The following is a 26,979-nucleotide window of genomic DNA, read 5'->3' as shown; positions in this document are numbered from 1 at the left end:
TAAAAAAAATAGATGCTTACCTATATTTCATAATAAATCATCTTTTCACGATCAATTAAATATATTAAAATTTTGTTTTTAAAAAATAATTTTTTAAAAATTTATTGGGCAGAAAATTTTTTTCCACGTGTCAAACGAAAGAAAAGAGGGGGCAGGGGGGCCGACCACATCAGCCAGCGGCAACAGGGACCGCAGGCAGCCACCATGAGTACCATGAAGTTCTGCCGCGAGTGGCACGTAACTCCTCTCGCTACCCTCTCCCTTCCCTTCCGTGTCTCTCTCTCTCTCTTCCTCTCTTTTGTTAAGCTCTCATCATCTCCTTTGTCTTCGGAGACAGCAACAACATTCTGTACCCAAAGGAGGATAAGCAGAAGAAGAGCCTCCTCTTCGCCTGCCGCAACTGCGACTATCAGGTCTCCTTCGTCTTCCTTCAGAGCTCTTGTTTTTTCTCTTTCCTTTTTTTATTTTTTGAGTGTTGGGATGATCTTTTCGTCGGTAATCACAGGTTGCTAGGGTTTGGTCTTTTTTTTTTTTCTTTTTTTTTGCGACAAATGCTAGTTAGAATAATTCATGCGCAATCGATTGCAATGGCATCTCCGAGGTGTGATCAGTTTCTAACCTAACCCCAGGCGTGCTTTTTATATGTATCCATCTCGATGTTGATGTCGGGAACAAGAAACATTGTGCAATATGGAGTGTCCAACAGCAGCGATGGAGCTGTTTGTGTGGATTTAAGTTACGACAAGACTTGGGTTGTAGATGAGGATTTCTTTCGAAGGGATCCTTGCGAGCCCGTAGCAGTTGATGATAAGGTGGTGGAGAAACATACTTAGATGGTCGTGAGATGTGTCGTGGTGATTTAGTTTGGCCTTTTCACGGAATCAGCTTAGGTTTTAACAGGTATTAGTGGTGACAGAAGAAGAGATTTATGTAGCTTGTCCTGGCATAAGCATTGGTTGTTATAGTCTTATAGCCTTAATTTCTATGAATTCACTCATTCTTACTGTTTTTTGATTAATTTTATGTTCTTGCCCATGTTATTCAGTATGTTAGTGCTTTTAAATTCTAATTTACAATGCTTTAGTTTGTTTAAGGCAATATCTCTTTGAATATATGATCTTTGATATGTATTAGATTGTTTAGGCCACAACCCAAAACATAGGCAACCTTCCCATTTTTTCAGTTATACCCCTTTAGGTAACTTCTTCAGTTATGCTTTAAGTTGATTAGACCACATTCTAATGTTGTCATTTCTTTTATAAAATTCCTTTAGGTAACTTCCTCAGATTTGTCAAGCGTGTTAAGCTCATATTCCACATTTCCTTCAATATACCGCTAAAGTGGCTGGAAACTTAATTTGTTTGTACCAGTGAAAAGTTCTTCCATGAGAATGGTCTCGTCCACCATAGATATATATATAACTTGATGCTAGTGATGAAAACCAAGTGCAGAATGAAGGGAAATTTATAATGTTTTTGACTTGGGAGCTGGGGCTATATTTAACCAGATCCTAATATCCAGATCATCTAGAATTACTGAAAAATCTTTTCGATGTAGTTATAACTTACATATAAAGTTGTAGCAAAGTTGAAAGTTGAGCAACTAGAAGACACTTAAATACCAGATCAGAAAAGGTATCAGATATAAAGCTGTCCATTCTAGAGAAATTTTTTCTAGAAAATTGACATTCGGATGGAAACTTTTGCTGGGTCTCAGCTTTTGAAGCTGTTGTCTTTTGTTAAGGTGCGTGACACAGTAGGTCCAATATGTGTAATTCAGATTCGAGGAGAGGATCAAAAATGTATAAAATATAATGGAAAACAAAAATAAATATAACTAACCTAAGATTTGGATCAATAAAATATAAAATATACAAGCATTTAGAATAACATAAATAAAATAAACTACATAGAATACAATATAATAAGATGAATTGGGAGAATATTAGATGGATGGAAAGGATCTCAGCAACCTTTCTTTTACATTTTAAATGGGTCTTTCCGTCATTTAATATTAAATCAATGCCTTAAATTAGTAGTGAATCTTAGTTTTGGAATGTTGGCTGATATTTCAATATTTTGATTACTATATATCAGCCAGGATCCCAGGTTATCTTTTTCCAGCTTTCCATATTAGTTGACATCAGTCATTTGCCAAGTCGAACAATTTACGGGCTCTAAGTCCTTCATTATTACCCCAAACCCCAAACAGATGAATTCCATCTAAGTAAAAATTGGACATCAAACTTATTACTGGATGACAGCTTAAATTAGACTCCATGCAATCAGCTCCATAACTAAATTAAACCTGTGCATGTTGAGAATTTCCTAAAATTTCTCATCTAATTGTAGGATATTTGTATAGTTCCTATTCTTCCTCTCTTTCCTTATTCACTGTAACCATATTTAATTATCCCTTATTTGATGGGATTTATATGGGATTTGATCTTATCCCTTATTTCATAGGATTTACACGGGATTTGATCTTATCCCTTATTTCATGAAATTTGATCTCTTAAGAAGATCATCTTTTTGTATATTTATGTGAGATTGATTACCTACTGAAAATATAGAAGTGAATCACATCTTTTCTCAGTGCATATAGTAACCTATTAACTGAGCGGCTCTAGAAGATCCATCCATGAAAATTATCACAGTTCATGGGATAATATGGGCTGAAATTCGACCTGTAAATTAGACTTTTGATCCTTGGGTGCTGTCTTGACATCTCAGCAAGAAATGCGACCCAATCTAAGTGCTGGAATCATTGGATTAGGTTTTCTTAGAAGAGTGGAAAGAAGAATTAGGTTTAATTGCTGTTCTGAAATTTCAAAAACTGAGAAAACAAATAGCACGAGACCCTGTCAAATAAAACCTTGAAACCACTTTTTTCTCATTCCTAAACCATACCCCATGAGTCTCACTTACTATTCATGATACTATTCACACTATGGTAATAGTAAACAGGGAAGCAATAGTAATTTTTTTTGACAACTTAATGAGGATGGATGTGGTGTATTAACTTGAATAATGTATTGAAAAATATGTCCTAAAGTCAATCGTCTGTTTGTAAATGATTGTGCTATTTGTAAATTATATATAAATTATTAATTAATAGAAGTTATTGGTATTTTCATCATAAATTATGTATCTTCTTTATTGAACTCCTGTGTTATGATGAAGTACTTAAAATTACTTTCAATCGATAAAAGAGGATTTATCGTATAGTTCTTAAACTTATTCGCGACCAAACGATATATTATTACTAGGACGATAACATTTATCAAGTATAGATCATTGTGTGTCATATGAGTTGATTGTCCTCGTAACCAAGGAGCGTGGAGATATTGGTATGATATGCAGGTGAAATGTAGGAGTACATTTGCACTGAACATGATCAAACTAAAGAGTACTCTGCTATCAAGAGTAGCTCGCGAAGGATATGGATGTATCTCTTTGATCTGAGATCACCACGGTGACATACATGCAACTCACTATGCTTTGGTGCCGGACTACCTATTTTTTCTAATACAGTGATGAAAGGTTTTTAGACACAGTCAAGCACTTGCTAAGTCGGTGTGTGAGTCAAGATAAAATTGACCGCTTCAAGTTGTTGGAAATAATGCTATAATATGTTTTAATTTAGTAAAATTTTGGTCAGGATAATCTTTGTAAGGAGTCACAGGATTTATAAGGTTGAGACATACTACGGATGTACTGATCAAGAGTTGACAATTTAACTCTGAAGTCATCCTAAGCATTGAGGGACAAAGGGATGAATTATATGGTAACCATATGCCAAAAGTTCTTGAATGTTGCTTTGTGATCATTCGATCTATCCGGATGTCGGATATCATTGCTATATGATCACTTCGATTAGTATAAGAATTTATTCTTGTGCAACTGACTTAGGTTCGAACTTATGAAGTCACACACAATAGAAGTTTCTATCTGATCAGATGGTTGATCAATGATTGAGAATCGTTCAAGGGTATAAGTATCAATATGATTGATGATTAATCTTATGCAAAAGTTGCTTTGAAATAATTTGCTAAAAATTAATAAATTATAAGAAGATTAATTAGTAATTAGATTATTAATTAGCTCGATTTGATTGAGCAATGAGGTTTGGATCAAGTCTAATTGAATTGGATTCAATTAAGTTTGACCCGATTAGATTATGAGATGACCTAATCGTTAAGGAAGATTAATTTCTGATTTGATCAAGACTTGGACTAGATTAATTTCTGATTGAATTAGGATTTAATTGAGTTGATTTGCTACCTAATTTGATTAGGTTCACTCTCATCTATTTGGATCTAACTAAATGAGATTTGGTTGGAACCAAATAACTAAAACCTATAGTCTAATTAGATTCGACTTCTCCTTAGCACCAACCCATGACCATGCCGAGAAATTTTTCATGCCCTCTTTGGTTTTGCGTGATGAATTCCCATGCCAAAGATAGGATTCTCGCCCCACCTCAACATCCTAGTGGATAAGGATAAGTTTGTTTGAGTTTAAATTCAAAAAGATTTTGAATTTGAACTAAAACCAACTCTTATCTTTATCCTGATCTTTATCTCATCACCAACCATAAAAGACCTCCATTTTGTGCGACAAAGTGTGGATGTTTTTATCGTGAAAATTATTCTTGAGTGGGGTGTGAAATAGTGAGTGGGGCGGGCCTTCTGTGTGTGAAACAAAGGATATCTATTTCCTCTTGGGCTTGAATCTCTTGAGTGGGTTCCCTAGGGTTCTGATTCTAGGATTTTGAGAAGAGAGGAAAGTGAGAAGAGAGTTTGTCTGATTTTCATAGTCTTCCACCACTTAATTCTCCTAAATCCATCTTCGGCTTTGGAAGAGTCCATGAGATTTGAAGAGGGGCGTAGATCAGCCATCAAGAGGCCTTCGCAAGGAGCTAGCACTCTAGGAAGATCGATCAGCATCAGGGCTTCGTGTGGATGTCCTATAGAGGTCGGATATTCTGTGCGGCTGCTTAGCATCAGGAAGAATCTCAAATCCACGGTTGTTAGTTGCGGTGATCAGCTACTCGTGCTCTGGTATGAGATCTAATCTCTGTAGATATGATCTAGTCTATCATAGATGTGATCTACTACTTTATTGATATGATCAATAGTGCTAAGATTTTAGATTATGCATATTATTTATGTCATATGATCCTTAGTAGGTAGTTTTGAGATCTGATTTAATACATGCATAGTAGATTAAATTATTTAATCTAGTTTGTTTTCGCTAAAAATTTTAAAAATACATGCATGAAACTGCCTATATTTTCTTCAATTGGTATCAGAGCCGAGGTTCGATAGGACATGAATCCATATGCATATATATATGAAATTAATCTATCTCATATGTGATATGTTAGATTAGATGTCTTAGTAGCCTAATACTCGGATTGTGCATCACCAGACCGTCCGATCATAAGAGCAAGTAGGATTTAAAGATCTTCTCTTCTCATTCCATGGGTTCTCTTATGACGTGTAGGGATGCCATTATGATGTTTCATGAAGAAAAACCATAATTTTTTTTAAAAAAAATTATTGTAATCATGGTAAATAAAATCTCAAATCAAAAATAAGTTTAGATTAGATCTAAAAATAATTTATGACTGATTTTATTGTTGGTTATGCAAAAATATTTGTTCTGAAAATTCTGCAATGTGTTGCTGTCAAGCATGCTGAGTCGACTCAATTTTGATTTGAGTCGACTCAGAATCTTGGTGGGTCAGCTCTGTTCCTTGATGAGTGGATCCAGTCTATGCAAGCTGAAAATAAAAGTTATTGTTCATCATCAGTGAGTCGACTATATCTCAGAATTTAGTCGACCCATTGTGATGAGTCGGCTCAATTCAGGAGTGAACCGACTCAAATTTTAAAACTAAATATTTATACATAAAATTTAATATAAAATAGTTTACACTTGAAATGGTTTCAAAATCTAACCTAAATCCATGTTAATTCTATACTTAATTGAGAATTAAGGGTTGAACATTTAGATTTAGAATTATTAATTTAAGATCTAATGATATTGCATAAAACATGGGGCTATGGGTTAGCTTAAATCAAGTCTTTTTAACTGGGTTAGATCTAGGATTAGAATCAAAGAGTTAATTGACTAAATTAAGTAATTGATCAAATCTAACCAAAAATTGATTTAGATTAGATCAAGGACACCCTAGATCAAATATAATAGTTGTAGTTGATCAAATTCATGTCTTTGATAAGACCAAATGGATCTAATTGTTAGCTCAGTGGTTGAATCCAAGTCTATAAGTTGATCAAATCGAAACAGATAAACTGATTGGTGTCTAAGGCAAGTGGTTGAACAAGATTTTTAATTGGAACTGTTCTCTTTTCTAGCCAACTACGTTGGTGTTTAACTAAGAAAAGAAATGAGGACCCTCCTGTCAGTTTCCACTTACTTGGCCAATATGGTTGATTTGATTTTGATTAGATCACTTAATGATTTGGATTAATCCATCCTAGCTAGGTAAATCAGTTTTAACTGATTTAGGTGTTTTTGGATCGACTTGTTTGTAATCTTCTTTGATGGCTCTGTGAAATCAGTGAGAGGATTATATTAGCTGATCAATCTCTTCTCTTATTTATGAAAACATATAAATAAATCTTTTAAATTATTAGGTTCTTAAAATGGAATAGTTATAGGGATAACTAGATCATAGCCTTTCATTAAGGTGGATGATAATCTGTCCAATAGTTTGATAATCATTGGAGGCGCCACACGTCCGGTGCTTGTCTGCTATTGAAATTATCATTCATTATATGATGACTCAGTTGTGACTCTCTGATGGATGGTCAGTTTGGCCGAGCCACTCGGGTCTGATCATTCATTAGTTAGATACGCTAAGTGTGGTCGTATTAATGGTTGGACCTAATCAAGATTTTCAGTGGATGCGCTACACGCCTGTTGAAGTGATACTTAGGGCAAAACTAATTACTAAAAATTATTTGGAGAAGTACTTGGTTAAGAATCTACCCATAGATATATATGGATTGGCCGAGCCATATTTCGGTCCGTGTGTAGTCTGTGTGGATTCTAGTACCTGCTAAGGAATTAAAATAATTTCTCGAATTGGAGGTAGAGGCTATGAATTCGTATAAAATAGTGGAAGAACCTTTAGACTAAAGTTCGAGTCTTTAGGCTTGAATAATTTATATACTAATAGGTCTTATGGCTTTTCTTTTTATGCAGTTATGGCTAGTACCTTATCGCTTCAATCACTGTTGGACAGTGATAAGTTGATGGGACCCAATTTCGATAGCTGGTATCGAAAAATTAAAGATCATCCTGAAGCACGAGTGGATCTTATATGTTCTAATAGATCCAGTATCTAAAGAACCCGCTCTGAGCACTCGTGGTGCGGTCTGAGACACTTATCAGAAGTGGCTCAACGATCGAACCATGATATGTTGCATCATACGGACGGTGATGAACGATGAGTTCAGTCATAAGTTTGAGGATGCTCAGTCGAACTATATACTGTAAGTGTCGAACGAGTCTTTTGGTACTTCTGATGATGTTGAGAGGCCCAAGATCAGTTGTGCTGTCTTCAAAGCTCGAATGAGGGAGCATCGGTCATCGATCATGTACTGTATATGATCGAACAGATCGAGCATCTGAGTAAACTTAGATTTTTTTTGCATGAGCAGCTTGGGAAAGATGCGATTCTGAACTCTTTGTCCAAGTCTTACCTTCCCTTTCTTAGTCATTATAGAATGACTAAGCCCGCAGTTAACTACCATGGTTTGTTGGGATTGTTTCAAACTTTTGAGAAGGATCACTAGCTTCACAAGGAGCTAGTGAATATAGTGGGGGGATCCTCTTCTGGGCGTCATCCCTTTAAGAAAGGGAAGAAGAAGAATAAAAAGATGCAGAGTGCTGGGGCATCTAAGTCCATTCAGACTAAGAAGTCTAAGGCTGATCAGAGTCAGGCAGAGTGCTTCTATTGTAAGAAGCTGGATCACTGGAAGAGGAACTATCCTCAATGCATTGCTTCTTTTGACCCAAACAGATCGAATAAGAGAAAGAAGCAAGCAGTTGCTGGTCAAGGTAATTATATGATAACACTTTGCAACTTCTTTATTTGTGATACTACGATCTGGGTATTGGATACTGAAAGTCCTATTAGTATTTGTAATTCGTTACAGGGACTTCAGGTCAGTAAGAAGTTTAAAGATGACGAGAGATTCTTGAACGTTGGAGATAGAAGATCGGTTCCAGTTCTAGCTTTAGAAATTGTCAAGCTTATTAATTTTCAATTCTAATATCATTATTTTGAATGATTGTCATTTTTGTCCATCTTTTTTATTGAATGTAATTTTTGTAGGCCTTTTGACCATGAACAAATATAAAATTTCAATAAAGAATAATTATTGTGATATCATTATGAATGGTGTTACTGTGATGAATGGATAAATGAGTAATGGTATTTACGTTTTATCATGATTTATTAGTGTAATGTACCCATCGAATAAGCATCCTAGATTAGATAATATCATAGATGCCTATCTTTGGTATTGTAGGTTAGGTCATATTAACAAGAATAGGATAAATAAGTTAACTAAAGAGAGAATCCTGGAAGTCAATGATTGTGAATCATTGTCGATCTGTGAATTCTATCTTTTTGAAAAGATGACTATATTATCTTTTACTGAAAAAGATGAACAAGCTAGTGAAGTTCTAAATCTAGTACATAGTGATGTATATGGACCAGAGGTAGATATTACTACATTATATTCACTGAAGATCTATCGAGGTATGGGTACGTCTATCTTATGAAACATAAATTTGAATCATTTGAAATGCTCAAACGATTCCATAATGTGGTTGAAAATAAACTAGGAAGAGTATTAAAACTCTTCAGTCTGATCGAGGAGGTGAATAACTCACCAGTGAGTTTCTGACGTATCTAAAAGAGAATGGATTCTCTCATAATGAACTTCTCTTGGGACACCACAACATAATGGAGTGTCGGAAAGAAGGAATCGAACTTTGTTAGATATGGTTCGATTCATGATGGGCTTTGCAAGTTTGTCGATCTTTTTTTTGGGGATATGCACTCGAGTCTGTCTATTATATACTTAATAAGGTTTCGAGTAAGTCTGTAAATAAAGCATCATATGAAATGTGGATTGGGCATAAGCCAGTGCTCTCATACCTTAGAATTTGGGGATGTCTGACTTATATCAAATGTTTAAAAATAGATAAGCTTGGACCTAGGTTGGATAAATATTTATTTATTGGGTATCCAAAACAAACTAAGGGTTATTACTTCTACTTTGCTGAAGAACAAAAAGTGTTCGTCATCCATAGGGTTATATTTTTGAAAAAAAAATTTTTGGGGAAGAAACTAATGCCACTAAAGTTGAACTTGATGAAGTTTGACAGGTAGAAGAATCGATACAAACAAATAAAAATACAGAACTAGATTTGATTAGATCAAACTCTGAGCTCGTTGTAGAGGCATTTTCGAAGAGATTCGGTAGAGTATCGCGTCAATCGGACAGATATTATAGTTTTTTGGTTTGGGACAGTGGTCCTATTAAACTTGATGAAAACAATAAGAATCTGATCACTTACATGGAAGCCATGCAGAGATCCGATTCTAATAAGTGGCTTGAAGCCATGAAGTCCGAAATGGAGTCCATGAAGATCAATGATGTATGGACACTCGTTGATCCATCTGAAAGGGTAAAATCCATAGGGTGTAAGTGGAGTTTTAAAAAGAAAAGGGACGCAACGAAAAGGTGGAGACCTATAAAGTCTATTTAGTTGCCAAGGGATATTGTCAACGTTATGGTATTGACTATGATGAGATATTTTTTTCTATGACAATGCTCAAGTCTATTCGAATTATACTTGCAATGATGATACACCTTGATTATGAAATATGACAAATGGATGTCAAAATTGCTTTCCTAAATAGAGAGCTAGAAGAAGAGGTATATATGATACAACCTGAAGGGTTCACATCCACAGATGAATCTAAAGTGTGTAAGCTTCAGAGATCTATTTACGGATTGAAGTTGGCATCTCAGAGTTGGAACATGCATTTTGATAAGACGATCAAAATATATAGTTTCATTAAATGGTTCAACATGGAGAATTTCAAGAAAGACTATCTTCTGATAGGCTATGAAATTACTCTCTCTAAGAAGGATTGTCTGACAACTCCACAAGAGAGAGCATATGAGTAGAATCCCATATGCCTCGATAGTGAGATCTATCATGTATGCCATGACATATACAAGACCGGATGTGGCATACTCACTAGGTATAGTGAGTAGGTATCATTCTGATCCGGATGAGAACCATTGAAAGATTGTAAAAATTATTCTTAAGTATTTAAAAAATACTAAGGATCAATGACTAATTTATGAAGAATCTGACTTAAAATTTATAGGATTTACAGATTTTAGTTTTCAGTCAGATCATAATGATAGCAAAAATATATCGAGATACATTTTTATCCTGAACGATGGGATAATCTGCTGAAAAAATTTCAAACAGCACACTGTAGCTGATTCTGTTTGTGAGGTGGAGTACATTGCGGCATCCGATACTGCCAAGAAAGCTATTTGGTTGTGAAAGTTCGTCAGTAAGTTTGAAGTGGTTCCTTTAGTTGAAGATCCGATTTTCCTGTATTGTGACAATACTGGTGCCATCGCTCAACCAAAGAAACCCAAGTTCCATTAGAGAACCAAGCACATCCTTCATCGCTATAACCTTGTCCATGAGATCGTGGATCGAGGTGACATCAATCTTTAGAAGATCGATGGAAAAAAAAATCCGACCGACCCATTTACTAAAGCTCTTAAAATCAAAGAGTTCGATGATCACAAGTGGAAGATGGGTATTCGATACTGTTTTGATTGGCTTTAGTTCAAGTGAGAGTTATTGAAAAATATATCCTAAAGCCAATCATCGTTTGTAAATGATTGTGCTATTTATAAATTATATATGAATTATTAATTAATAAAAATTATTTGAATTTTTTTATCATATATTGTCCATCTTCTTTATTGAACTTTTGTGTTATGATGAAATCCTTAGAACTACTTTCAATCGATAAAGGAGGATTTATCGTGTAATTCTCAAACTTGTTCGCGATCAAATGATGCGTTATTACTAGGACGATAATATTTATCAAGTATAGATCGTTGTGTATCATATGAGTTGGTTGTTCTTATGATCAAGGAGTATGGAGACACTAATATGGTATGCAGATAAAATATAGGAATATATTTGCACTGAACATGATCAAACTAAGGAGCACTTTACTGTCAAAAGTAGCTTGCGAAGGATATGGATATAAGTGTCTCTCCGATCTGATATCACCACGGTGACTTACAAGCAACTCACTGTGCTTTGATGTCGGACTATCTATATTTCTAATATAATAATGAAAGGTTCTGGGAATAGTCAAGTACTTGTTAAGTCGGTGTGTAAGCCAAGATAGAATTGATCGCTCCAAGTTGTTGGAGATAATGCTATAATGTGTTTCAATTTAGTAAAATCTTGGCCAGGATAATCCTTGTGAGGAGTCACAGGATTTATAAGATTGAGACACACTATGGATGTACTGATCAAAAGTTGACAGTTTAACTCTGAAGTCATCTTGAGCATTGAGGGTCAAAAGGATAAATTATACGGTAATAATATACCAAAGGTTCTTGAATATTGCTTTGTGATTATTCGGCCTATCCAGACGTCGGATATCATTACTAGATGATCACTTCGATTAGTATAAAAATTTATTTCTGTGCTGTCGGTTTAGGTTCGAACTTATGGGATTACACATAATAGAAGTTCTTGTCTGATCAGATGGCTGATCAATAATTGAGAATCGTTCAAGGGTATAATCGTCAATATGATTGATGATTAATCTTATACAAAAGTTACGATGAAATAATTTGCTAAATGTTAGTGAATTATAAGAGGATTAATTAGTAATTAGATTGTTAATTAGCTTGATTTGATTGAGCAATGAGATTTGAATCAAGTCTAATTGGATTCAATTAGGTTTGATCCAATTAGGTTATGAGATGATCTAATCATTAAGGAAGATTAACTTCTAATTTGATCAGGACTTGGACTCGATTAATTTCTGATTGGATTAAGATTTAATTGAATTGATTTGCTACCTAATTTGATTAGATTCACTCTTATCTATTTGGATCTAACTAAATGAGATTTGGTTGGAACCAAATAACTAAAACCTAGAGTCCAATTAGATTGGACTTCTCCTTAGTGCCAACCCATGACCATGACGAGAAATTTTTCACCCCCCTCTGGTTTTGCATGATGAATTCCCATGCCAAAGAGAGGATTCTTGCCCCACCTCAACGTCTTAGTGGATAAGGATAAGTTTAGTTGAGTCTAAATTCAAAAGATTTTGAATTTGAACTAAAACCAACTCTAATCTTTATCCTAATCTCTATCTCATTGCCCACCATAAAAGACCTCCATTTTGTGCGACAAAGTGTGGATGTTTTTATTGTGAAAATTATTCCTGAGTGGGGCATGAAACAGTGAGTGGGGCAGGCTTTCTTTGCATGAAAGTGAGGATATCTATTTCCTCTTGGGCGTGAGTCTCTTGAGTGGGTTCCCTAGGGTTCTGATTCTAGGATTTCGGGAAGAAAGGAAAGTGAGAAGAGAGTTTGTTTGATCTTCGGTCTTCCACCACTTCATCCTCCTAAATTCATCTTCGGCTTTGGAAGAGTCCGTGAGATCAGATGAGGGGCGTAGATTAGCCATCAAGAGGCCTTCGCAAGGAGCTAGCACTCCAGAGAGACCGATCAGCACCAGGACTTCGTATAGACGTTCTGTAGAGGCCAGACATTTTATATGGCTACTCAGAATTAGGAAGAACCTCAAATCCACGGTTGTTAGTTACGGTGATCAGCTATTCGCACTCTTGTATAAGATCTGATCTCAGTAGATATGATCTAATCTATCGTAAATGTGATCTATTACTTTATTGATATGATCAATAGTGTTAAGATTTCAGATTATGCATATTATTTATGTCATATGATCCTTAGTAGGTAGTTTTTAGATCTGATCTAATACATGCATGGTAGATTAAACTGTTTAATCTAGTCTGCTTCCGCTAAAAATTTTAAAATACATGTATGAAACTGCTTATGTTTCCTTCAAAATGCCCATGGGAACATCCAAATTGCTATTAAATGTCAGTCCTTAGTCAGTCGACAAAAACCACAAAAACAAAATATTTAACAAAAACAAAGAGCAAAACACAGCAAGCTAAAAGATTAAAGGAATTCTTTGCTTGTTATCGATGGTCTGTAGCCCTTCATCATCAATCTGGGTTCCTTTAATCAGGCCGTCAAAGACAGAGGGATCAAAGGGAGTTGGTGGCTATTACCCGGACCCTTCAGATTAGCCTAAGTATCTCACCCCATACGAATATGGACATTGGCATGACACTTCGATATGACTTTGGAAAAAGAAATTCTTAAATATTCAAAGGATCCAATGCGCTTAGTGGAGGGTTAGAAAAAGATGTTCATGATTGGCGGAATTAGATGGGCCAAAAATAAATCATCTTTTTTCATAAAAGAAGAGGCAAATTAGTCTTGTCAATAGTGCACTAAGCTCATTTTTTTTCCAAAAAGTATGAGAGACTAAAGAGTGCAAGAGAAGGATTAAATGTGAAACATTAGGCTGTTAATGCTAGCAAGCTTCCGCTAGATCTTTGCCACCACAACAAAACCAGTCGTCTCATATAAAATTTTTAATTTGATGCATTTTATTTATGGAATAAACAGTATGTTAAGATTAAGTGGAGTGTTGATGAAATCTTAAAGGAATATACTAAAATCTAAAACTCTCATTTTTCAAACATAAGATAGATATATTAAATTTCAGTACTTACAAATTTAACATATGGCAATTGAAGAAGCCACTGGGTCATCCTCACTTGCTTCCAAAACCTACCGAAGGCGTCAAACAAAATATGCCATTGAACTGAGGTGAATGTGAGTATATGAAGGGAATTCCAAGAAAAATCCTTTTTATTTTCAAACATGGAAAAATGTGTAATTTTAAAATTCCGTAAAAATAGTCCATTTTGGAGTTCTTTGAACCAGTGATCATTATACATCTGCCCTCTTGACTAAAGAAAATTCTTTTAACGTGCATCTACCTATATCAAGCATGCATCCATTACCAATATGTGTATCAATGAGCTAAAGCCGTATTCATTTGAGAAGATGTGCATGACATCCAGTAAATTCTGAAATACATTGTTTTTGAGAAAAGGTCGACCAATTTTTGCAACATCGTAATCTTAAAAATTGGCTGCTATGGTCGCTATAATAGTTGCTATAGTGGCCACTATAGTGGTTTGAGTCAAAAATGCTATGCTAAGTACCATAATTGCGCTATATAGGGTTTGAGTATGAAGCTGCCAACATATCGAAAGAAAACCTGCTATAGCGGCCACTATTCTATATTGAGAGAGCACATGCTGGGTCTAGTTATTTCATGCCCTAGTCAATGGAGTGTCACAGAGAAGATGAAAAAGAGAACTTAATTATGTTATATGATTGTGGATATAATTCTTCTATGGTTGACGCTATGTGACTATAGATATTCTTATTTTATGGTTGATGTTTGTGAACATTTTTATCCTGTAAGTATGCTATTATGTTTGGTGAATGATGATATTTCTCATTAGCATGGATCTTTACATTATATGGATGTTGACATGATACAATGATATTAGGTAGACGACCCTTTGTAGTTTTTCTCTCTCTCTCTCTTTTTTTCTTTTTTTTTTTAGTTGAAATTGATGTAAAATATTTATTTTTTGGTACTTAGTATCAATATATTTTAGCAGCCTGCTTTCAATAACAGTGTTCAATTGTGAAATATTGATTATTTGTTGAACCCTATGAATCATATGAAAGTAGGACACTCAAAATTTGAGGATCAAAGAGTTTCATAAAATATTCTTGATGGAAAAAAAGTGGGTGAAAGATCTTATTGAGTTAAATTTGATCCATGAATCTAAAAAATAGTGAGAATTCTCGATCTCTCTCAATATCTCTTTCTTCAAAGATCCAGGATTAGTGAGATTTTTGAGAGATTTCTATCCTTATTTGCAAGAGTCCGTGACTCCAACCAGAAATTTTCTAGCAATCTTGTTTAGTCTATCAAGAGTCCAGAAAGGGTCTGTTGCAAGGTGATGTACGCCAAAAAGTTTTTATGAAGTAAAGAAGGCCTTAAGCTGGCTGTTTCTCCTCCCCCTCTCCCATATCTCTTCCATTCTTGGTTATCCTTTCTTCTTCTTTATATTATTTTCTGTTAAGTGCTTCCTGCTATGATGTCAAAGCTTATCATCAGATTTCAGTTTTCTTCATATCTTTCTAGTATTTAATACTGAATTGAAATACTTGTTGATTTCAATATAAATAGAGATTTCAATACTCGTTATATTATTTGATTGTTCAGATCTAAAGTTATTGCTGCCTGTTTAAATCTGTGCGCATTAAATTGCTTATATCTAATTATAACCTCATAGTGTACCATTCAATTGAGCCTTGAGAGCCCTAGATCTTGATTTCTCCAATCATCCTTCACACATAAAACCCTAGGGCAGGACTGTTTGATCCTTCGCCCTAGAAGACTAATATTATTTCTTTGTTGTCCTGTTCTCAGCAACAAAGCTGCTTCAATCCCTAAACTATCCTATTCCTACGTCCTTGCACACAGCTCAGGCCATCCCAGTTTGATCCTCTCACCAAGCTTTATTATATAAAGTTGGTTTAGGTCTGTGGATTCTGATTCATCATTAGTTCATATTGAAGGACAAGTCTTCCACATTCTGAAGTGTGTGGAAATTCCTTTTTGAAACCGCATGTCGACTCTTATTTGGTCTCCTCTGTCATCTTTTCAGACAGCCAAAATCTAAGATCCATCTTTACAAGGGGCATTATCTAACCTGTGTTGCTTGTGTTCTAACTGTAGCGATTTTTTCTCATCATTTCATCTTTAACAGTGCTGCTCCATTGAAGTTTGCATTGAAATAAGCCCTCTTCTGATGCAGGAGGTTGCTGACAGCTTTTGTGTCTATAGAAATGAAGTGCACCATACAGTTGGTGAACGCACTCAAATCCTACAAGATGTCGCAAATGATCCTACTCTTCCTCGCACCAAGGATGTCAGATGCGTGAAATGCAACCATCCTGAAGCTGTGTTCTTCCAGGTCAGTTCTACTTCACCATATGTAATGTTATACTAATGAGCACAGATTCTGAATTAGATGATGGTAAAAGTCTGGAGATATTGATATCATTTTTGAATAATGCTTCCTTGCATTGATGTTTGATGCAAGAAAGCTTGATTTTATATAGGATCACCTTTTTGGTTAAATTGATTAAACAACTTTATTGATGTTTTAACTAATCATGTCAACACAACATACTTATAGAATCGTAACAGAACTACTATCTTTGAGGCACTTGGAACTGCTTGTCTCAAAGGCAAAGGGATTTGGGCCACCCTGCGACATGTGAATGGAGTTTGATGGGGAAGAGAGAGAATTAAGGTTTTCAAGGGACGTGCTTCTGTAGGGATGATCTTTTAAAGAGAGCTGGGAACGTCATCATGGTTGGTTGTCAATTGTCATATGCTAAATACTCTTGAGAGAGTTCGAATCCCGAAAACCTTCTTAAGCTGGGGCTTGTAGTAGCTCAGAGCCTCAGATGATGGGTCACAAATGGCTGACCCAATAGTAATACAAACGTCTCAGTGAATAAGTGCCTATGATTTAAAGAAAAATCTAGTCAGATGAGGATTCAGGAGTGGATTTAATTAGAAAAAGCCCCTGGATAATCTCTTTTGTATGGTTCGAAAGTGTTCAATAAGGGGTTTTTTAGGTTCCAAAAAGTTTGGAAGTATTTGTACAGTTATCAGCACGACCTCTAAGATTGTTGTCCAGTTATGTCTATCATCTTTTACAGCTTCTTTAAGCTATCGACTATGATCAGTAAATGTTATCTTGATGTGGCCTTATCTGTCATTACAAAGTTTTACATTGTCCAATGAAGTAAAATAATAAAAAAAAAACTAGAATATATCTTCTAAAGATTCTTAATTGTTTCTTGAGTTGTGTTGTTGCATTCTAAAAAGGCCTAGTTTTATACATGAAACCAAAAAAACTGAAAGAGACAGTTATACTAATTATTGATGTTCATTTCTTTTGTTAACTTTGCTTTTTTTTCACGGAAAAGTAAAGACATTGTTCTATGCTGTCCATATATTGTCCCGTAGTAAAATATAGTTAATAACACCATTTCATTCTTTATTAGCTCGGTAGAGCACAATCCGTGGCACTTGAGTTTTCTCATTTTTTTCAAGTAGGCATCCAATGATGCACACATCTTTGCCAACAGTGGTATCCTTATGAAACATCTTCAAATTTGTCAATGGATTTACAAGGATGCATCTGTGGTCCTGGTGTTACTTTATGATGCTCTTCTTGTCGCTAGGATGAGATGGTGACATGATGCATCATTTATCACATATTGAAGTAGTCTTAAAAGCACTTTACTAGTCTGTTACTCAAAACGTTTGCTCTCAGGATCCTTGACAGGTCCTTGTACAAACAGTGTTTGAGAGACAGAAGCAGTTAAGTTTGTTGCACTAATGCTAGCAAAGTGAAAAATGTCCCTTGTGACATGTTTTTATTCACATTTGTCTGTGCAACTTTAAGAGTGTTGTAGTGAAGTTAATGATTCTTGAAAGTTCGCTACTAGTTCTTACCCAATTCAGTTATATGGGTTTTTAAAACAAATCTATTACCATTACGATTTTATTTTAACTTTTCAATGCTTTGCTTTATATGGAAGAGTTTGCTAGTGAAATTTTATTAGACATCTAGTGAACTTTTCCCCAGCTATTTGTGAATTGTTGCTAAGAGTAATTGCTAAATGGAGTTTGCAAACACCTGGCCAAGTCAATGCACTAAACAAATTTAATTTTGTACAATATATTAGGATCATATTTTCTATTTCCTTCTATTGTCCTTGTTATTTGGAGAAGAACTGAAGGATCTGTAGGATGATGTCCTTCTCTTAGCCTCAGGAGGAGAGAAAATTGAAGGTTCCAAAACACCATCTGTTGTGGTTATCACACTTAAAGGATTAGAACATGCTTCATGAGATGGTGATATGAATTTGCTACAGATTATATAGGGTGACAATGGTCATGTGCATGGCATGCAAAGCTATTTATTTGATAATAAGATAAACCATTGTTTTTGCACTATGTTTTGCACATTCTTACTAGAAAAAGACTATTTTCAGCATATGGGATTTGGAAGAGTTCGACTATGATTTATACAGAGCTTTAATCAATTGTTAAGGGAATAGGAGCTGCAATGTTGATTAAACTTAGCATCAGATGTCATATATCATTGTGAATTATACACTGATCCTTAAAAAGTATAGGCCCTTGAGGATTAGATGCTAATTTGAAGCCTAAATTTAGGGTTATTGTCCTTCTCAGAAGTGCTTTACATATTCTTCTTTTTAATGTGAGATTTAACAATGATAATTGTTAATGATCATCATGTTCTTTTTGTGTGGCTGTGAGGAATGTGGTTTACCATGTTGTGATTCTATTCATAAAGCTTGCTACTGAAGTCCTTTGCTGAACTCATCGAGATGACTGTTTCTAGAGGTCCTGCTGTGAGTTGACTTCTCAATAGCTAAGTTTCAAAAAGGAATGGGCATTGGAATTACTATGTCGTGGAATCCTTCTAGAAGACATTACTTGTACTCACCTGATTATCAAGTGGAGCTTTTAGCCCAATTTGTTTTTCATCTCAATTTGGCAGATACAAATGGTAAACTGCCAAGGTGTACTCTTTCTTATATTCTTATTTAACCTTAGCACCTTTTCTTTTAAATCTTTTGGATATATAGTTCAAAGAATAAATTAAAGGAAACATATGCATGTCAGAGTGTCAATATTCACACACTACAGTAAAAAAAAAAAATTAACCATCATTTTTTGCCGACGCTTTCGTATGTGTCAGAGTATCAATATTCACACACTACAGTAAAAAGAAAAATTAACCATCATTTTTCGCCGATGCTTTTTGAAAGTGTTGCCAGGTTGTACTAACCTACCGACGCTTTTAAAAAGCGTCGTATTTTCAACGACGCTTAAAAGCATCGTAAAATTTCAGCATTGTCAATGCCAACATTTTTAGCAAAAGCATCGTTAAATAAAGAAAATACTGACGTTTTTTTGCATCATTATTTAGCGATGCTAAAATGCGTCGTTAGATTCACTTAATCCGATCCTTATTCTTCCGTGCTCTAATCTATCTGCCGCCGCCCCCTCCCACCCATTCCTCCCATTCCTCCGTGCCCTAATCCCCTCCCGACCCCCATCTCCGTCGATTCTCCACCATCGGCGCCGCACCCGCCGTCCACGTCGCACCGCCGTCCGCCGCTCCCCTCTGCTGCCGCATCCATCCACGCCGCACCTACGTCGTCCACGCCGTACGCGGTCCGCCCTCCTCGAAGCCACCCCACCGGCCCTCCTCCCCTCCCCCCTCCCAGCGGCCATCTTCGCAGGCCCAAAAGACCCCCCGATCCCCCTCCCCGACCCGGCCGCATCCCACCATCCCCCTCCCCGATGTCGTACCCCACTGCCCCCCCACCCCCCCGACCCCCGACTCGACCACTGACCTAGCCGACAGGTGGCCCCCCTGTCCTCCCTCCCCGACCTCCGACACCCATCCCCGACGCCGCACCCCACTGCCCCCCCCCGACCTGGCCACCGACCCAGCCGACAGGTGGCCCCCCTGTCCTCCCTCCCCGGCCTCCGACACCCATCCCCGGCCCTCCCAGTGGGCCGTGCTCCTTGGCCCCCTTGCTTACCGACCGCACCGCCTCCCTTCCAGCTATCGGTGCTCCTCTGCCCTCTCACTCTCTGATCTTTGGTATATAATTTAAATTTTTTTAAATATATTTTGGATAATTTAAAATAGATAAAATATATATTAATTATTGACTGTTATATTTTTTTATTGAATACATATATTTGACGAAAATAATATCGTCTAGTATTTTCTCGTATTATTGTCCACTGTAAGTAATTCATTTCTCTAATAATGTTTTGTTTTTTAGATTGGAAGATTATTCTCATGTATGGCATTATTTGGAAGTGTACGTAGTAGTTAAAGGATTTAGATAATATTTTAATTATTTTTGTTAATTATTTTTAGATTTAATTGTGATGCCTTAGCTTTTGATGGCTAGACTGACTTTGGAAAAGAGATTGTTTGTTTTATTGTATATGAGAATTTTGAATGACTTGGTTAAGATGCATGCTAATCCTAAGGGTTTATTTTGTTGATTCTTTTGTTATTTAGTTGCCATCGAATAATTATCTAATTTAGTTGTTAAAAATTTATGACACAGTGCACAATATTTAATTAACATGCACGAGACTTATGTCTCGGCCTTGCGTGCTCGGGTCTTTGGTCCCAGTTGGAGCCGAAGGCATCCAGCCCTACACGCTTAGGCCAATAAAAGATGCCATACAATGTTAATTATGAATTAATTTTTAAAAAAATTATATTGCATAGAACCATAAACCCATCTTTTGATTAATGTACATATTCTATTGTATCCGTATATTTATTTATTTTAATAAATATTTAATTCTGGAAGGTATCTTGTGCGTCTTAAAGATTATGTACGAAATAGAGTCTATCTCGAGGGCTCGATTGCTGAAGGATATATTGCTGATAAATATTTGACATTTTGTTCAAGATATCTTCAAGGTGTAGAGACTATTTTTAGTCGACCTCAACGGCATAATGACTTTGTGGAGAATGCAGAACTGTATAAGTTCTCAACTACTGAAAATTCTTGGGAAGAGCTGAAAGTATTGTACTTGATCAAAAATCTTTAGCACAAGCATATCGTTATGTGTTACTTCATAGTGATATAATATCTGACCATCGCAGGTTAGTATATTTAAGGCATGATATTAAGATTTAAATTTTATATTAGATATAATATTTTAAATGATATATTTATATTTTGTGCAGTGAATTTTTAATTTATCAGAGACGAGCCAATCATAATATTTGTCCTAATACAAGGATTGAACAGCGATGGTTGGTCGAGTTATTCCCTATGTAGCTTTCGAATCAGGTGTGATTTATATTTAATTATGGGATATATTAATTTTTGATACATATTTAATATCAGATAACTCAACAGCACTTTATATCATTTTTTTTAGGTATCAAAAATGATGGAGAGAAATAATTCAGATGAACTAATAGCTCTTGCTCGAGGACCTAACAAGATTGTAAATAGATATAACAGTTTCATAATTAATGACTTTAAATTTCATACTAGAGAACGGAAGAAATTTAGAAAAATACAGAATAGCGGTGTTATGGTGGAAGCGGATGGAAAATCCTATTATGGTGCACTTAAAGATATCTATGAGTTAGATTATTATGAAAAATTTAAAGTAGTATTGTTTAGATGTGATTGGGTAGACATAAACTCACCAAGGGGTTTGAAACAAGATGCAAATAGATTTACACTTGTAAATTTTTCAAGGTTGATACACACTGGTGTGTTATTGAAGGATGACCCATTCATTTTTTTCATCTCAAGCTCGTCAAGTATTTTATGTACAAGATGCAAAAGATAAAGATTGGTTTACTGTCATCAAAACAAAATCTAGAGACTTATATGATATGAAAAATCAAGTGGAGCATGATGACGATGACACTTATACACAATGTATGTCCTACAATTTTGTGCCAGCTGATGATTTAAATGCTACGACGACGTTGGTTAGGACAGAATTTGAAGGAAACACTACTGCTTGATTGTTACTGATAATAATTATTTATGATGTATATAATTTGCATTAATTATTGTGTTATTTTACTCCATATATTAACTGATTCTACCTTTTATTTATATAAATGCTAGGTGACATCATGCATCGCAGGGGACGATATGTTGGTGTGCAGTTCCAGTTTTCACAGACAGAGGCCGGTACGTCTTCTCAGCACAGCAGCCTGAGGTCAATTCAGCTGCACAGCATTCCGAGCCCTGTCCTTCTTCATCATCAGCACAGCACGATCCTCCTATTTATCAGTCAGATGATGAGATACACGTGCAGGGTATATATTATTTTTTATGTAATTTTATTTTTATTTTATTTTATATATATTTATGATATCGTTACTTTTATGTATTTTTTGTAGACGGATCCGAGAGAGTACGCTTCAGACGCGGACCCACAGTAGTACGAGATGTGTGGTAGATGCGTGAGGGCGAGAGAATTGTTGTGGAGTGCAATCAGCTAGGTCAGCCAATTAAGAAAGCTGTCTGCTTATTGACTTCATTTTTGGAGACTGTTACTCGGAGGCCTCAGCTATGTCCGTTGGGCTATGCAAAATGGAATGACATGCTTCCAACGTACAAAGTTGAGCTCCTCCGAGTTATAGAGGTAATGAATTGATGTTCATACTGTATATTAATTGTTAATTACTTATATAATTTATTTCATTTAACTTTTTTTTTATAGAGCAAGTTTGTTCTTCCTCCATCCACTCATGATTTTGTAATGAAGTCTTTCAACCGCAAATGGAAAGAATATAGAGCACAATTGAAGAGGGACTATATGAGATAGGGTATGACAGAGCAGGAGGTTACTAAGAATTGTCCTCCTGATGTACCCCCTCATCAGTGGATGGAGTTGGTTCATTATTGGTTCTCCGAGAGGGCACAGGCATATTATCTGCTCATTATCTTTTCTTTTAAATATTTTATAAAAATATTAATTTATATTATATATTATATATTATATATATAATAAGTTCTTTACTTTATTTTACAGACTTATTCTACTATTGGTAGAGCTGCACGAGCAGCTCAGTCTGTTCCTCATACATCGGGGTCAAAGAGTTATGCACGACTCCGACAGGAGTTTGTATGTTCCTTAAACTTTCATAATTAACTTCTAATTTTTATGTTGAAATATTTATATAACTAATATCATTATGTATCATGGACCATGTCTGTATCATGATACTCATATATTTTTTTAAATTATTATAACTGTTTGCTTAAAATTAAAATTATTTGTGTAGGTGGATGAGCATGGGAGGGAACCCGATAAAGTGAAGTTTTATAGAATGACTCATACTCATCAGGATGGTACTTTTATTTGAGATGAGTCGAGAGATTTAGATGTACGGTATTATTAATATTCTATTTTTTACAATGATTTTAATTTAATTTTGTTAGCTATTAATGTATAACTCTTATTTTTAAAATAAATACAGGAGAGGACTACATCTCTCATTGCGGAGTGTGACGACGAGTCCGCAGCATCTACGCAGCAGAACCGTATCGAGGTCGAGGTATTCACAGAGTTGATGGGACCAGAGCGCTACGACCGAGTGAGGGGTTATGAAGTAGGAGTCACCCCCACTCAGTTATCTGAGGTTAGTAGATATACGCAGCATGCTGCAGTAGATGCTCAGGATTCACGCGTCCGCAGACTCGAGGTGGAGATACAGGAGATTAGATAGAGTCGTGCCGCTGAGATGGAGGAGATGCGACAGAGCCGTGCTGAGATGCAGGCCATGAGGGGACAGATTGATCAGCTTACATCTTTATTAGAGATGTATGGCCCATCTCAGATAAACACATATTATTAAATATATATTTTTGTATTAATTTAATAATCTATATATTTTTATTTATAGATATGCAAATCAAGCTTTTCATATGTTTCTTGTAGGCTCCTGGCACATCAGGCACCCATCGAGACGGCGGCACGTCACGTGGAGACAGCAACGACCATCCACCTACAGATTGACATCATTTTATTTTTATTATAGTCTTATATTTTTGGTATATTTTTAGTTAGGTTGAACTCTTGATTGTAATGGATGATTAGTACTTTATTTTTATTTATATAAAATAATATCTTTTGGTTTGGTTAAATTTGCTATTGAAGTTTGCTTTTGATGTGAATGGTGGTGATTGTACAGGTTTATGTTTGAATAATTGATATAATTTTGTATAAAAATGTATGTATTCTTTTTCTTATATATAAAATTTATATATATATTTTTTTTATTGAAAAAATTAACGATGCTTATAAGCGTCGTTAATAGACTGATTAACGACGCTTATAAGCATCGTTAGTGACTTAACTGCCGATGCTTCGAAAAGCATCTTGGTAGAGTGGAAGACGCGTTGTCATTAACGATGCTAAAAAATATCATAAAATTTAATTTTACGATGCTTTAAAGCGTTGTTAGAAAATATTGCAATGCTTTTAAAAAGCGTCGGTGCTTTTCGTCTCTTTTCGTCTCCACTCTTACATAGGCAACACTTTCGCGATGCTTTTTGAAACGTCGTAAAGCTTATTTTCGATACTTATTAGCATCGTAAAATACCTTTTATAGCGTCGCCTTTTACCATTTTCACTGTAGTGACATCATAGTCAGGTGATCATCCTAGCCAAGCGACCATTTCATGTATTTTTGAATGTGGCAGTTTATAACATATGTCCTTAACAAGTTTAAGAAAATCCAAATTCTACTTTCACATGTACGCAAACCAGGTTCAAACTGTTGGGATATACCGACCGACCCCCGATGCCGACTCACCGACTGACCTCTGACGCCGACTCATCCTTGGGATGGTCCAACTGACACCCGACTCTACCCACCCGACGGACGGACGACTCCGACAATATCCGGCCCGGAGTATGCCGGCCAAACAGGCCAGTACTATCCCCAATCGGTCGAAAGGCCGAACCCATATCATCGACTCTCTGTCAGGGGTGGCCGCCGACGTTCGATTTCTACAAGCCACCAGATCGGGCGACCGTGCTCTCGAGTCACCACCCGACAGCTGAATCCCAACGTATAGTCGGCCAGCCCGTCCGAATGCCGTATAACCGGCATGGGCTGCTATCCCGCCAAAGACATGCCGTATGACTGTCAGGGGGTGTTGTCCTGCCGAGGACGTGGGGCGCTATCCTGCCAAGGACATTGATTAATTCTAATGACCTGACAGCCCATCGATGATTTGACAACCCCCGACGATCTGACAACCTCTGATGATTTGACAACTCTCTAGTTGTCCACACCATTAATGGCGGGACCATACCGTATTCTACTATAAAAATGGGGTATGACAACAGCTCTGGTAAGCTCGAGTAAGCTCTCAGAAGCTCTCTCTCTCTGAGGCTCTCGCCCTCTCTCCATCACTGAGCCCCCTTGATTCTTTTCCGCTGTTGCCTAATCTCCTCTCTGACTTGACCATCGGAGGGTCCCTGCTGGAGGTATCTCCGGTCAGTGTGGACTTCCCTTGTAGGTGCGCATTTTCGGTGACCAGACGACGAGGGGATTGGCCGCAATAGATTTGGCACACCAGGTAGGGGGGTAGACGACCTCCATAGAGCTTGAAAATCCTTTCAAGATGACAAGAATCAAGGCTCAGCAATCGAGAGCTACCGGATCGACGAGGCACTCTTCCCATCGGGAAGAGGTCTCCCCTCCACTCTCTATGGTGGAACCCAGCTCTCCGCATCCTATGGTGACCACGGAGGCACAGATTGCGGTGATCATGCAGCAGATGACTGTTCTGAGGAACGCGGTCAAAAACCTTCAGCAACAACCAACCCAGTAGCAACACCCACCGACGGAACAACCGACGACGTGCCCGATGCCGTCCAGAAGCAGCCACCGACGCCCGCATCGATCTTTGTCTCTTCCTTAAGAGCGGCCGTCTCAGCACTCCCATCGAGAAGGGGGGAGGTGGCCACAGTGTGACACCCATCGGTCTCGGCGTCTCTCTCCTTCCCAACTGGAACGAGCGAGGAAGGAGAAGCGGCCGCAGACACCGTCTGCCTCCCTCTTAGATTCGTCAGGAGGTTCAACCCCTGGGGTTTCCCAACACCGATGGTTGGAGGACTACGAACGTAGGTTCGAAAAAATCGACCGTCGGCTTGCCCAGCTCCAGGTGGATGGACAGAAGTCTTCGAACGACGTCGACTTTCAGACCACCTAGCCTCTCTCCCGATTCATCCTCGATGAACCGATTCCTAGTCGGTTCAAGATGCCTCATGTGGAGCCTTACGACGGCTCCACCGACCCAGTTGACCATCTAGAGAGCTACAAGGCTCTCGTGACAATCCAAGGGGCAACCGATGCCCTCCTCTGTATCGGCTTCCCCGCCACACTTCGCAAAGCTGCCAGGGCCTGGTACTCCAGCCTCCGCTAAGGAAGTATCCACTCCTTCGGATAGCTCGAGCATTTTTTCGTGGCCAATTTCAGCACCCGCCGGAAATCGCCACGAACCTCGGACAGCCTTTTCTCCCGTAGGTAGGGAGAAAATGAAATGCTCCGACACTTCGTGATCCGATTCAACGCGGCCACGCTTGAGGTTCGGGACTTCAATGAAGACATGACCATATCAGCCATGAAGAGGGGGCTAAGGGGGTCCCGATTCACATACTCCTTGGACAAGACCCTCCTCCGGATATATGCCGAATTGCTGGAGCGCGCGTATAAATACATGCGCGCAGACGAAGGAGCTTCTGATCGGTGCCTGACCGAGATTAAGGGCCCGAAGGAGAAGCGAAAGAAAAGTCGGGCTCCTGCTGAGCCTAGCGGGCCCCCGACCAACAAACGGATCTCGCCCCGATGACAGAGCCCGAGATCGCCCCGACGGTGGAGTCCGAGATCGATGCATCGCAGGTATGACTCCTACACCTCTCTCTCCACTCCTTGTGCGCAGATCTTAATGGAGATCGAAGGAGAGGAATACCTGCGACGGCCTCCACCTCTGAAGGCAAAGGGCCTCGATCGGAGAAAATACTGCCGATTCCATCG

General features: G+C 37.3%; 1 protein-coding gene across 1 annotated transcript in view; it reads left to right on the top strand.

Annotated features, from left to right (window-relative positions):
* Positions 1–204: 204 nt before the first annotated feature.
* Positions 205–26,979, top strand: part of LOC140852427 (DNA-directed RNA polymerases II, IV and V subunit 9A-like) — a 36,349-nt gene continuing 9,574 nt past the window's right edge. The window contains exons 1-3 of the mRNA XM_073245357.1: positions 205–233; positions 338–413; positions 16,117–16,275. Of these exons, the coding sequence (XP_073101458.1) occupies positions 205–233; positions 338–413; positions 16,117–16,275 (264 nt within the window). The remainder of the gene's footprint in view (positions 234–337; positions 414–16,116; positions 16,276–26,979) is intronic.

Source organism: Elaeis guineensis, chromosome 11 (genome assembly GCF_000442705.2).
Source record: "Elaeis guineensis isolate ETL-2024a chromosome 11, EG11, whole genome shotgun sequence".
NCBI lineage: Eukaryota > Viridiplantae > Streptophyta > Magnoliopsida > Arecales > Arecaceae > Elaeis > Elaeis guineensis.
Note: the sequence above shows the minus strand (reverse complement) of the source record. Positions and strands in the feature narration are given on the sequence as shown.